Source organism: Nuphar pumila, chromosome 5, assembly GCF_984573655.1.
Source record: "Nuphar pumila chromosome 5, dmNupPumi1.hap1.1, whole genome shotgun sequence".
Taxonomy (NCBI): Eukaryota; Viridiplantae; Streptophyta; class Magnoliopsida; order Nymphaeales; family Nymphaeaceae; genus Nuphar; species Nuphar pumila.
This window is the reverse complement of record NC_143253.1, coordinates 130,820,976-130,834,648: the sequence shown is the minus strand read 5'-3', so window position 1 is coordinate 130,834,648 and position 13,673 is coordinate 130,820,976. Positions and strand designations below refer to the sequence as shown.

The window sequence follows — 13,673 nt, the reverse complement described above, 5'->3', positions numbered from 1 at the left end:
GCCTTGGAAAAGGCAAACACGTGGACTATTCAAGATATTCTACTTGGGAAAAAGCTCATAGGATGTCGATGGGTATACAAAGTTAAAACTAAGAGTGATGACACTCTTGAACGATTTAAAGCTCGACTAGTCGCCAAAAGCTATTCCCAAGAATATGACATAGACTACGAAGAAACCTTTACACAAGTCGCTAGAATGACCACCGTAAGAACTCTAATAGCCCTTGCCTCCATAAAGAAATGACATATCTTTCAAATGGATGTCAAGAATGTATTTCTCAATGAAAGTCTAGCCGAAGAAGTCTATATTGAGCCACCTCCTGGCATTGAAGTTTCTCAAGGAAAAGCTCTTCGGTTACATAAGGCCTTATATGGTCTTAAGCAAGCCCCAAAGGCTTGGTATGATAAATTCAGTAAGGTTATGCTTGATTTTGGCTTTCAATTTTGTCTTACTGACATAACTTTGTTTATTAAGAAATCTAATGTAGGGATCATCATTCTTCTTCTCTACGTGGACGACATGATCATCACAGGAAGTGATAAACATGGAGTTGACAATATCAAAAAATTTCTCAAAACCAACTTTGAAATGAGTGATTTAAGTTTTTTTAAATTTTTTCTTGGTATTGAAATAACTTATTCTCCTAGAGGTTATTTACTAACTCAATCTAAATTTGCTCTTGATATTATTGACAGGTCAGGAATCACAGATGACAAACATGTTAATACCCTTGAAGTTGTGAACATCAAAATGAAAATTGACGATGGGGAACCTCTTAAGAACTCAACACCTTATAGACAACTTGTTGGGGGCGTTGTCTTACCTCTCTATCACAAGACCTGACATTGCAGATGTTGTTTACACAAGTCAATTCCAGCATGCCCCCACCTCTGTTCATATGAGAGTTGTGTTACGCATTATTAGATATATTAAAAACTTTCATTTTTAGAGGACTATTTTTGTCGGCTTCTTCTACATTTGAATTAACTCCTTATACTGATGCAGATTGGGGAGGTGATCCAAATGATCGATACTCAACTATTGGACTTTGTGTGTTCCTTGGAGAGTCATTGTTCTCATGGAGGTGTAAGAAACAACAGAAGGTTTCTCTTTCGTCTACTGAAGCCGAGTACAGAGCCATGGCTACCACCACCATGAAAGTGGTCTGGTTGAGACGATTACTTCATGATATGGGTGTTACAAGTACAAGTGCATCACAGTTATGTTGTGACAATAAAAGTTGCATTTACATTGCCAGTAATCGAACATTCCACGAACGAACCAAGCATATCGAAATGAACTACCACTGTGTACTTGAGAAATTTCTACAAGGCACCATTGATCTTCCCTATGTTTCATCAGAACTTCAACTGACAGATTTCTTCACCAAACCGTTTGCTACTCCTCGATTTCACTTTCTCTTGGACAAACTTTCGGTTGTTCAACCGTAAGTTTGAGGAGGAGTGTTAAAAATTATAATCTCATAGATAATCTCATACGTAAATATCCCATAATATGTAATCTTTTTTTTTCCAGTTTAGTTACAATAGCATAGGTTAGTTAGGTTTTTACTTTTTAGTTTATTTTTCATTTTTGGACATAATATAGACCTTTTGCTTTTTGACTAAGTCAAAAAGCAAAAGCTGTGAGAGTCGTTGGACACTCCAACGGCTCTATTTAGAGTTGTTGGCATGTCAAACAACTCTCCCTTGCGCGCTCTTTTTGTGTATATATATGGGGAGTTACCCCATTGTATTTTATCTTGTGTATGTGGGTTTTGTCCCACTTAAGTGAAATCAATTCTTCACTTTTTCATTTGGAATCTCTTTTTTGAGTATTTTGTGTGTGAACCCTAGTGGTTCTTAAGTGTTTTCCTTGTGTGTGAACCTTTATGGTTCTTGAGAGAGTTTATTCGTGAGAAAGCATTTGAAGTTTGTTTGAGGATTCCATTTTCTTACAATTCACTCGTGCCCAATCTCTCATACCTCTACTGACGTGAAGAGTATGATTAAACCGCTACTCATGGTGAAAACATATATTAGTGAAAGTCATGGATATGATATTGTTCTTTCATGCCCAAGCTCTCATATTTATCTTTTTAATTTGACAATGTTCATGATCGCTTTCAGCCTGAGTGGATGGCTCCTGAGTTCCTTCGTGAAGAGCCCTCAAATGAAAAATCTGATGTATACAGTTTTGGAGTGATCTTGTGGGAGTTTGAAACCATGCAGCAACCATGGGTCGAGCTTAGCCCTGCACAGGTGAGTTTGCTCTGACTCAAGGCTGCTATGTTCATCTGTTACTATTTTGTATCTTTTAATCCAAAATTATGGTCGTTCAATTTGCACTAGATATATCCAACCAAGTTTGCATAGATTTCCCTCCTGCGACTTTTGAATATGTTAACTAAAAGAAAAATAAAATCAGGTTGTAGGGGCCGTTGCTTTCCAGAACAGGAGACTTGTCATTCCACCAAATACCAACCCCACATTGGCCGCTCTGATGGAGGCTTGCTGGGCCAAGTAAGAATTGTTTGTGTATTTCTTTAGCTAAATCTCCTTGCATCATTTTTGGTTTATGAATTGCTCTAATGGCTTGATTTATGATATCTCAAAAAAAACTTGCCCATTTTTAAACGTGCATGTATCAATTGCTGGATGCTATGTCACTCGGATACCCCATTTTGACTGCTGTTCCGTATCCCTTTTTATGCTAGTCATTGGAAATTTCATAAAAATGGCTGTATCCCCATATCCTCATCCGTATCCATGTGACATAAGCTGGATTGTAATGGATCACATTTAGAACTGCTTCTTGGGAATTAATATAAAAAAGGAAATTTCAGTTTATTCTTGTATTAGTAACTAGTGAATAGAGTTGTTAGGGGAAGATGAAAAAAAGAAAAGCACAATTATTTTGATACTCTTAGTGCCATTGAGCTTATACTGATTACACCCAAGTATCTTGATTTGTCTTGATGTGGCAAAAATCAGCTGGTGCATGGCAATGTGGCTGTTGGCAAGGGCTTCGGTTGGTCTAGATCAATTTGGTTGCATTTTTCTGTTTGCTTTAGGTCTTTAAATATCCATTTTTTTGGCATCTTGGCAGCGATCCGAAGCAGCGACCATCTTTTGCAAGTATTGTTGACACGCTGAAGAAATTATTGAAATCACCTTCTCAGTCGTCGCATATGGGGAACACCTGACAGTCCTCGAGGCAGTTTCTGCTTATCTATTTTTTCCTTGGAGCTTTTGTGATTCTTTTGGTGATGCTGCGGTCAGGGGATTTTTGTCACCCTGGAGGCACGATTCAGCATGCTGGATTTCAAATGATTCAACCAGCAGCCTTTTTTGGCATCGTTTGACAATGATGCTTTTTTGGTTTTGGATGATAATAATGGACGTCAGGATGATGACTTACTACTATGATGATGATGAACGGTTATAGAGCTTGTTTTTGAGAGTCGCAGTGAAGTTATTCTGGTGTCTGATGAGATCTTGGCCAACAGGGAGCTGTTCTCTGCAGCTTGTGAAATAAAAACAAGGAAAGATTTGTGAATTTTGTTCCATGGGACACTGTATGCGCGTTTTTTTTTCTTTTTGCTTGTAAATAATCACAATGAATGATAAGATCGAGTTCTTGTCAACCTTGTACAAGGGAGAATAATAACTGTATCAGGACGCCACGATTAATATGATAAGGCGAGTTTGTAAATAGAAAAGTTAATATTGACCAAGTTTTGAAGTGCATTGTCAAATTCAAACCTGTTTTAATGAGAATTAATTTTCGAGTATGTTAAGGCCTTATGTTGAATCTAACTGTCATCTTTGATTTGCTACGTTTGATGCTCTTCAGGTTAAAATTGTTTTTCAAATATATATTTTTTGGATAATCCAAGGTAAAACCCCAGTTGGTAAAACCCTTGAGGTCCCCCTGCCCACCGAGAATCACGCCCAGTTTTTGACCTTGTGGCAAGAGATGCTATTTGTGGGTTTCGAATTTGTGATGTCCTGTCAACTTGGTGACATTTACAAGTCGCCTCTACCAGATGAGCGGAGCATATAAAGACGGAGAATCAGTAGAGTTGTTTTCCCTTAAACGGAAAAGAAAACTTGGCATTGTGGGCAGCGAACACTGTCAATATGTTGAGATTTTATTTTTCTTACTTTATTTTTTATTTGATAAGATGGGAACGTAATCCTATCAGTTATATTAGTGTGCCAGCTGAAAACTGGAGTAATTGGTAAGGCCTAACAAGTTCTCTCTCTTAGTGGTCCTATCCACTGCAAAAAAAACAAAGTTGTAGGGTTTTTCTCTCAATCTGAAACTGTGCATGTATCATTGCTTATTTATTTAACATGTTTTAAGTTGAATTAATTTAATAAAAAATTAAAATTTTTTTATCATAAAGTTCTAATGCAATTTGAGCTGTTGATTTTTATCACTTTAAAAGCAAACCTGAACTTGAAAAATGTCTGATCTGATGTATTTGTTCTCCACTAAGTATTTTTTGATGACGAGGAACCCTCGCCAAAGCGAGGAAAACCCCGGGTGGGGCCCCACGACCACCCTGCCTTACGTGGCCCACCCCATGCACGAGTGGGGTTTGATCTATTGCCTTCATCTCAGCACCTTCACAACCACCCCGCTATAGAGAAAACACTTGTAAGTTCAGATTAAGCAAACGACCGTGCCTTTGGAAACCCTTTAAAGACGGTTTGGAGATAAAACTGGTGATGACCTAACAATTGGTCATTTAAACTGTATTTGTATTATCGATTAGGGGTTAACTAATGGTGAAACCGCTAAAGACCCTGTATTTTCCCATGTTAAGCAAGCTGGAGTACGCCCGACTCGGGCCTTGTCCATTGCATCTTGATTTGTACTGAGTTCAGCATAGGATAACAAAATATCGAATGCCATGGTTGGATTGCAAAGTCACACTTATAAACAAGGGTTGGGGTCTATTCCCAGATTTCCAATTAAATTAAGAAAAAAAGTGTCTCATGCAAACTAGAGAATGAATCTCATTTGCACAACTACTAAACATCAAAAAATGAAAATGAAAATGAAAATGAGAAACAGAATATGATCTGAAATCACATTTGGAGTCAATCTCATATGATTCGAAATCACCTGGTGGAATATGTGATTTGAAATTACATGTGAATCCAAATCACATGAACATGAGATGCAACCATACATGCTATGAGTATGTAACCGTGCAAAGAAAAGAATTTCCATACATTTGGTTAGGTGATTCGGTTTAAGGCATTCAAGTTGAACAATATCTAATGTTTCGATCCTATCATTACAAGAAACCTGTGGATTAGCGATGACCTAAATTCGTCGCTAAGCTGTTTAGCGATGGATTAGCGACAGATCACTTTCAACGTAAATTTTTCGACGATAATTAGCGACAGAATATATTCGTCGCCCATTCCGTCGCTAAGTAGCGATGAAATGTATCTGTCGCCAGTTCCGTCGCTAAGTTGCGACAAAATAACAAATGCCAACATCCATCGCAATGTCGTCGTTACTATACAGTGATTTTGGTGTTGCGATGGATTTATAGTCGTCGCTACATTCAACACTAATAGTAATTAGCGGCAGATATATCCGTCGCTAATCCATCACAAACAAAGAAAAAAATTTAAAAAAATATTTGAAAATTAAATATCGAGAAAAAATTTCTCGTGATACAATTTATATTTTCTATACAATTTATATTTTCTGTGAATAAAAAACAAAGTACACATCAAAATACATATAAAAGGAAACTAAAACAATTAATCGATCCACTGTAAAATTCGCAAGTTCTAATTATTTACAATTCAACATTTACATTTTTGAAACAAAAAGAAGGTAGAACAAATTCAATACATGAATCTAATCATCGCCAAGATTTTGTGCGTCCTCTTGTTCATTGTTTTGATCTGTCCCTTCAGCTTCACTACGCTGATTATCGTCAGCATTCTACACGAGAAAAAAAAAGGTCAGTATTGATAAACAAAATATATTGAAATAAATTATACTCTATATGTGATTTTATCATGCTCATATGTGTTCTAGAGCAGTAAAAACACTGTATATGTGATTCTATCATGCTCATATGTGTTCTTAAGACAGTAAAAAAACCTATATGTGATTCAATCATGCTCATATGTGCTCTAAGGCAGTCAAAAAAATGTATATGTGATTCTACCATGGTCATATGTGTTCTAAGGCAGTAAAAAAACTTTATATGTGATTCAATCATGCTCATATGTATTCTAAGACAATAAAAAAGTTATTTTTGTGATTCTATCATACTCATATATGTGCTCTAAGGCAGTAAAAAAACTGTATATGTGATTCTATCATGCTCATATGTGTTCTAAGGCAGGCAAAAAACTGTATATTTGATTATATCATGCTCATATGTGTTCTAAGACAGTTAAAAAACTTTATATGTGATTTAATTATGTTCATATGTGTTCTAAAGGCAGTAAAAAAACTATATATGTGATTCTACCATGCTCATATGTGTTCTAAGGTAGGCAAAAAACTGTATATATGATTATATCATGCTCATATGTGTTTTAAGGGAGTCAAATTTTTTTTATATGTGATTCTATCATGCTCATATGTGCTCTAAGGCATTCAAAAACTGCAATGCCTTTCTACCAATAAGCCTCAAGTGCAATGTGGGAACTACAAAAATAGGGTTCTTTTCCTTTCCTATACTTATAGTTATTATGATCAGTTCTTTCATTTTGGTAGTTTCTGGAGTTACATGGATTATACCTATTTGCACAAATACCTTTACGTCTACCCCTAACACACGCAAAGGAGTCGTAGACAGTGAAGTGAAATCCAATCCATGAACAAATTTGATCTATGGGCATTGTTGCGGTAAAGGTAGTAATGCCAGAGGAATCATTACCGCAAGGCATAGAGGGAGAGGTCATAAGCGTCTATACCATAAAATCGATTTTCAATGAAATGTAAAAGACATATATGATAGAATCATAACCATAGAATACAACCCTAATCAAATTGAATTATATGGAATCATACTTTCATAAAATATCTTAATTTAATTATATGTAATGATCAATGAATTTAGTTTTATTCCGGATTTACACTTGTCAAATCTCAGAAACTTCTTTCTTCCATAGATACTGGGCTGAAATTGACGAACACCCGATACCAATATTAATGTATATTCGTGTTGGATAGAAACATAGATGGGGTGTGGCCAAGTGGTAAGGCAACAAGTTTTGGTTTCGATGACTTTCACAAATAGCCCTTACCTTGATGAACGTATTGTGTATAACAATCAAAATATTTCAGGAAGGATCAGGTGAGATAGGTTGCACAACTTTAGTGTGCTGCTGCACTTGACCACCCTCAATCAAACCTTGTGTTGATGCACCCGATCCACTAAAAGCCTTACACTATAATTACACTGCATCGGATCCTTCTTCAAATAATGAAAGCAGAGACACAACTTCAGCCTCTGCACAAAACCCGAAGCATACAATCAAACAAAAAGTGTAGCATTTTTTAGTTTTACCACCCAAAAAAAACTCTCACTGTAAAAAGGTTGCAACAAGAACTATATGGTAACTAACCTGCCTCTAGAGTTATGTGTGTTCTTCCTACCTCTCAAAAAAAAAACAAAAAGAGCCCTTAATGAAAGGAGCCTTTGCCATCAATGTATCAATGTAAGTAGTAGTAGAATAAGAGAAAGAGAGAGAGATGAGGATGGAGGTATTCGTTTTATTGAAAACTTTATAAAAATGGTCATATCCCATATCCACATCCATGTCACAGTTCACAACAGAAGAAGCTTCTTTGATGGCAAACAGAAAGCCGCTAGATTGTCCAGGTCCTCAACCTTAGCCTTGTTATGTTCCTGAGTAACCTCCTGGTCTTCTGCTTGATCAGGGAAGAAAATGGGCTCAATCTTGACTGCTAAATTATCAGCAAACAACACTTAATTGGCATCGTTATCTCATATTTTCTCTGCAATGCCATGGTATAATGCTGTCCGGGTTTAACAAACCTGGTTGAAATGACAGCTGCTTATGTCAAATCCTCAGTTAGGGCTCGTAAACAAACTGAGCCGCTTGTGGCTAGCTCGGTTCACAGTTCGACTCATATGAAGCTCATTCATGCTTATCAAATGAGCTCTGTGAGCGGACGCCACAAGTTTGAAACCCACGGGTGGCGTCCCTTGCCTCAAGGTCGAAGCTGCGTGTACTCCTCGGTGGGCAGGGGGCCCTTAAGGGTTTTACCAACCGGATCAGGAGAGCCAAGGTGCAGTGTGATGGGGCTTTTCCCTTGGATTATCCAAAAGAAAAAAGAAAAAAATGAACTCTGCGAGCGGAGCCACAAGAAGCTCGTGTAGCGTAAGTTAGCCAAAACATGAACAATGGTTGTTCGTCACTGCTCAGGTTGCATCGGCTGTCTAAATAGACATATATATGATTTATATAGCACTTAACATCAAAATTAGCACGTTGGTTCAGCTGGTTGGTTAATATGCTTACAAACTCCAGGTCGTGAGAATCAGTCACCATGAAACATATTAAAAGGTAATATCACTTTATTTCAATGGGGCGTCTGGGGCTTGGCTTATTAGTCACTGGCTCATACGGAATTGAGTTTGGCTCAGCTCACCTGAGAGCCAGACAAACCGAGCTCGACACCCAGTCTGGGCTCGTTTACCATTCCTAGCTGTAATTAAAAATTTGAAAGGGTAACTTATGGCAAGCCTCTTGAATTTCAGCAGTCACAAGTGACATCTTCAGAACTGCTTCTTGTGTTGGTAGGATTCAGAGCCTTGAACTGTGGTCAATTTTACTTATTTTTTGTTGGCAATCAAATTTGCTATTGTTTCTCAACTAGTTACTGAGTTCTTGCATAACTTCAGCCAAATGTGGTTTATCTCTCCATGGAGAAGTGCGTTGAAGGTTTGCTCTCGACCTCCCCGGCAAGGGAAGAGAAGCACACACGATATGCTGCTCACAACTAGTTACTGACTTTCCATGGAATGTTGGACACGAGACGTTTTCTAAGGGGTGGCTCGTTTTCTGCAGGGTCAACTCCTTGAGATCAACAATTACATCCGAGCCATGGAAAGAGGAGCCTTCGCATGGATCTGCGTTGTTGTTATGTTGAATGTGGTTTCGAAATCCACAATCAAGATTGTGATTCTGAACCGCCGTAGTTTTCATCAGGAGATAGTCTACGACCAGAAGATAGGATTTTGTTCGCAATGAGGGTCGACAAATCACTCCCTCACAATCCCTCTATCGAAAAAACAAAATCCATGTTTTGAAGAATCGACTAGGCATGCACACCAGCCGAGTTCAAGTTGAGCCTGGGCAGTTTTTACTCGGCTCGTTTCAAAATGCATGTGTTCAAGCTTAGCTCAAGCTCGGAGCCGAGCTTGAACATCATTGTTCAAACTCGGCTCAGTTCCAAGCTCGAGCTGAGCCAAGCCTGGGTTGTTCGAGCTATTCTTTATATTTTTGCAAACATATTTTATATATACTATTTTTAAGAGCTTAATCAGGCTTCAGCGAGTTTAGTAGATTGATCAAGCTCGGCTAGTTTATGTAGATCGAGCCTGGACTTGTGTACAATCTTGACTCATTTACTTTCACGAACGAGCTCGAGCAAAGCTTAAACGGGTCGAGCCCGAGCCGAGCTGAGCCTGAGCTAGCTCGGGTCATTGTGCATCCCTACTCCTCAAGAAGAATGGGGGAAAGTGACACTCCATCATCGTCCCAAAGTTGTGATTGTTCATAAGATGCCTAGAAATCATCCAAATAGATCCACAATGCTATCTGAAACGGAGATTGCAGAGCCTGAAGGAAAGGAAACCTCCAGCATCGCTTAATCAAATGGAGGTTGAACCTGTAAGTTTCCTAGATGTGTGCCTTCTCAAGGATGCCTTGTACACGTCTCCCTTCCATGATCACCCTCTCCTTCCTCCCATCTCTTGGTTTCCTATTTGAGATAGGGACTTCAATGCTTATAACAACCGTTTTCCTGCCCTTGCTAATTTCCCATTTGAGGTGGGAACGTCAAGATATACTCACCTATTTAAGCCCCATTTCCTGTATCCAAATGTACCATTGAATAAGAAAAGAAAAAGATATTCTTCCTCCCGTGGATATAGGCTGCAAGCCGAACCATGTAAACCAGTGTTGTGAGAGGCGTACGCCTCAGTACCTGAAGCGTACGCTTCAGAGGCGAAGCGCACGCTGAAGGTACTGAGGCGTTGCAGTGATGCGCCTAAGGTAAATTTCTGATTATTCAGGTAACTTTTATTATATGAAAGGCCACACCCCAAACAGTTGAAACATGTTAAGTCGATAGATTTCAGAAAAGTGGTATTTAAACAAAGGACCCACGTGTTTAGACATCCATTTATATTAACCAAAACAGCAAGAACTGCGAGACTTGGTTGTGAGAGGAGGCGAAGCGCAGGCTCAACGCCTCCCTTCGCCTCATGGCATTTAACAACCTTGATGTAAACCTTCTGCCTTCGTCTAGCTTTCATTTGTCACACATCATGTTTGAACATGGTATTAGAGCAGGTCTCCTTGGCTGACCACCCTTATCATGCTTCGCCCACCATATCGCCTGTGCAACAGCCACCACATCCAGGTCATCCTTCCCTCCTTCAGGTCATTCCTCTCTTTCATTCATGGCTGAGAAAGAGAGCGAAGTAAGGGCAACTCCTTGGCACATACCACATCCAAGATAGTCATGCAGGAGCAGGACCTGACTCTCAAGATCACCGTTCCTCTGAACGGATCAAACTATTTGGCCTAATTGAAAGGTGCCACCTTTTTTCTCAGTGGCAAATCCAAGTTGGAGATCGTTAATTGCAAAATTACACCCCCGAAACTTGAGGATCTTGCGTACGATGAGTGGGAATCCGAAAACCACTTGGTCACGTCCTGGCTGTTGAACTCTATGGAATCTAGTGTTGCTGAAGGTTTCCTCTTCCTTGACACTGCCAAGGACATCTGGGATTCACTGCAAGACGTTTACGAAGAGCAAAACAATCTAGCTATAATCTACCAACTCCAGCCAGAGATCGCTCATCTCTCCAAGGAGGAAAAGCCCTTCCATTCGTACTTCCCTATGTGCAATGTGGGGTGAGTTGAGTATATACCGTCTTGTTACAATCGATGTAGAGACTACATGAAGGTAGATCAAAGAAGATAAAGTTTTCAAAATCCTTATTGGTCTGGGACAAAATTATGACAATATAAGGAGTCATATCCTCATGTCCCAAGAGTTGCCTCACTTCAATGAAGTCTGCTCAACTATCCAACGCGAGGAAACTCATTGAAAGGTAATGAACTCGAAAGTAAAGGTCCTCATCAATGCAATTGAAAAGGTTGCATTCACTAGCAACACTAAGGATGATTTAATGCCTCCAACGATTGAATCTAAGGATGGTAATTGCCCATGAGGCCGAGTGAGACCTCAATGCAGTCACTGCAAAAAGCTAGGCCATGTGAAAGACAAATGCTGAAAAATTCATAATCGACCAGGACAAGAGAGACTACAAAACAACAAGAGAGGATTAAAGACGATGACTACTATCAATGACCTCACACAACTGTTGTAACAAATCAGCAAATCAAACTTAGTTGCGATGCTAGGAGACTAGACAAAGGTACGGATAATGGTTCTGCCCTAAGTTCAAAATTAATTAATTCAAGATGGGTTGTAAACATCAGTGCTATCGACCACATGACGGGCAAATCGACCACTTGTCCAACCTCAGATCGGCCACCAAAGGCCTTATAACCATCGCTGATGGGTCTTTAATTACTATTCAAGGCATTGGTGACGTTTCTCTCCTAGACAGTTTGCGGCCTCTTTATCTGAGACTAAATGTGATGAAATTTTTTCTCTTATCCATTTTGACGTGTGGGGTACGGTTCCAATTGAGTCATACTCTGGCTTCAAGTACTTTGTTACTTTTATTAATGATTATTCACGTGCGACTTGAGTATACTTCTCAAACATAAAGACAAAGTTTTCAAAGCTTATAGGAAATTTGAAAGTATGGTTGAAACTCAGTTCAATGCCTAAATTAAGACCTTTCATTTTGACAATAAGGGAGAGTACAAAATATTGCCTTCACAGAATATCTCACCAGTCATGGGATTACCCATCAAACCACTTGTGTGGGCACACCCCAACAAAATGAGGGTAGCGGAGCGCAAGAACAGGACCCTTCTGAACATAGCTCAGGCTTTCATGTTTCACATGAACGTCCCTAAGACTTATTGGGCATATGCAGTCTCAACCACATGTTATGTGTCAAATCGCCTTCCAAGTCAATCCTTTCACTATATGACTCCTATGAAACTGTTGAGAGGTAGACACCTAGCCTTATCTCATTTACATGTCTTTGGATGTAAGTGCTTTGTGCACTAGCAAGAACGAAACAGGGACAAACTTGAGAAAAGAGCAACCAAGTGCATATTCCTTGAATACTCCTCGGTTAAAAAGGGATATAAATGATATGACCCTTAAAATAAAAAGTTCTTTTTCTCTCATGATGTAGAGTTCTTTGAGAAAAAGTTGTACTATCTTCAGAGAGACTCACATTATTTTGATGATGAAAAACAGGAAGAGCAATCGACAAAGGTTGAAACCCCTGTACAAACTGTGATCGATGCCTGCGACCACCTATCCATGAGGACGGTAGACACCACTGCTCCTGAAATCACAAATGATAATGTAAGTGAGGCCCCAAGAGACAAGGAAGAGAAAATGCCAAGTATTATAGCGGAAGAAGTTGACATGCCCCGACGATCTACTAGAACCACAAAACCTCCAAGCAAACTGAAAGACTTCTACACTTATTGTGCATTAAAGTCCACAGATCACCTGATCGAAGATCATGTGTCATTCAATGGGTTCTCAAGAGCGTACCTCTCATACATCTTCAGTGTATAATCCAATACGAAACCTGCCATATTCTGTGAGGCCAACACCGAAATTGTGCAGAGAAAAGCCATGGGTGAGAAACTTGCAACATTGAAGAAAAATCAAACTTGAGAAGTAGTTCTCCTACCACCAGGTAAGAAATCAGTGGGCTGCAGGTGAACATAAAATCAAGTATCGAAGCGACAACTTGATAAAAAGGTACAAGGCTAGGCTCATTACAAAATTATACACCTAAGTGGAGGGCATCAATTACTATGAGACGTTTGCACCAGTTGCCAAAATGAACACAATCAGGGTCTTCATATTTGTTGCAAGAAATAAAAACTGACCCCTATATCAACTTGATGTTAAGAATGACTTCCTTCACGGAGACCTTAAAAAGAAAGTATATATGGAGTTGCCCCTAGGGCACCTTAGTGAAGGAGATGAAATCTTGTTTGTAGGCTTAAGAAAGCCCTCTATAGACTCAAACATTTGTCTCGAGCATGGTTCACCAAACTTAGTGACACCCTCACCTAATTTGAATTCCAAAGAAGTCTTGAACATTCCATGTTCACCAAAAGAAACACCACTGAAAATGTTATTGTTCTAATTTGCGTAGATGACATCATAGTAATTGGTGATGATCGAAAGTCGATAAGTGAACTGAAGGATTACCTCCATCAAAAGTTCAAAATTAAGGACCTTGGCAAACTCAG

General features: G+C 39.0%; 2 protein-coding genes across 2 annotated transcripts in view; both read left to right on the top strand.

The window, feature by feature from the left end:
• The window catches only part of LOC149838741 (serine/threonine-protein kinase CTR1-like), a 42,971-nt gene extending 39,235 nt beyond the window's left edge, over positions 1 to 3,736 (top strand). The window contains exons 13-15 of the mRNA XM_090006779.1: positions 2,130 to 2,261; positions 2,428 to 2,522; positions 3,109 to 3,736. Of these exons, the coding sequence (XP_089862905.1) occupies positions 2,130 to 2,261; positions 2,428 to 2,522; positions 3,109 to 3,205 (324 nt within the window). The 3' untranslated portion in view covers positions 3,206 to 3,736. The remainder of the gene's footprint in view (positions 1 to 2,129; positions 2,262 to 2,427; positions 2,523 to 3,108) is intronic.
• A 6,844-nt stretch (positions 3,737 to 10,580) lies between these two features.
• On the top strand, positions 10,581 to 11,166 carry LOC149838740 (uncharacterized). Its single transcript, XM_090008308.1, has 2 exons — positions 10,581 to 10,726; positions 10,860 to 11,166. The coding sequence occupies exons 1-2, from the start codon at positions 10,581 to 10,583 to the stop codon at positions 11,164 to 11,166; spliced, it is 453 nt and encodes a 150-aa protein (XP_089864434.1).
• Positions 11,167 to 13,673: the final 2,507 nt, after the last annotated feature.

Coding starts and splice junctions, on each gene's coding strand:
- LOC149838740 (XM_090008308.1), top strand. CDS start 10,581: ATGGTATTAGAGCAGGTCTCCTTGGCTGACCACCCTTATCATGCTTCG. Junction 10,727..10,859: donor TGGCTGAGAAAGAGAGCGAA/GTAAGGGCAACT, acceptor CTTTTTTCTCAG/TGGCAAATCCAAGTTGGAGA.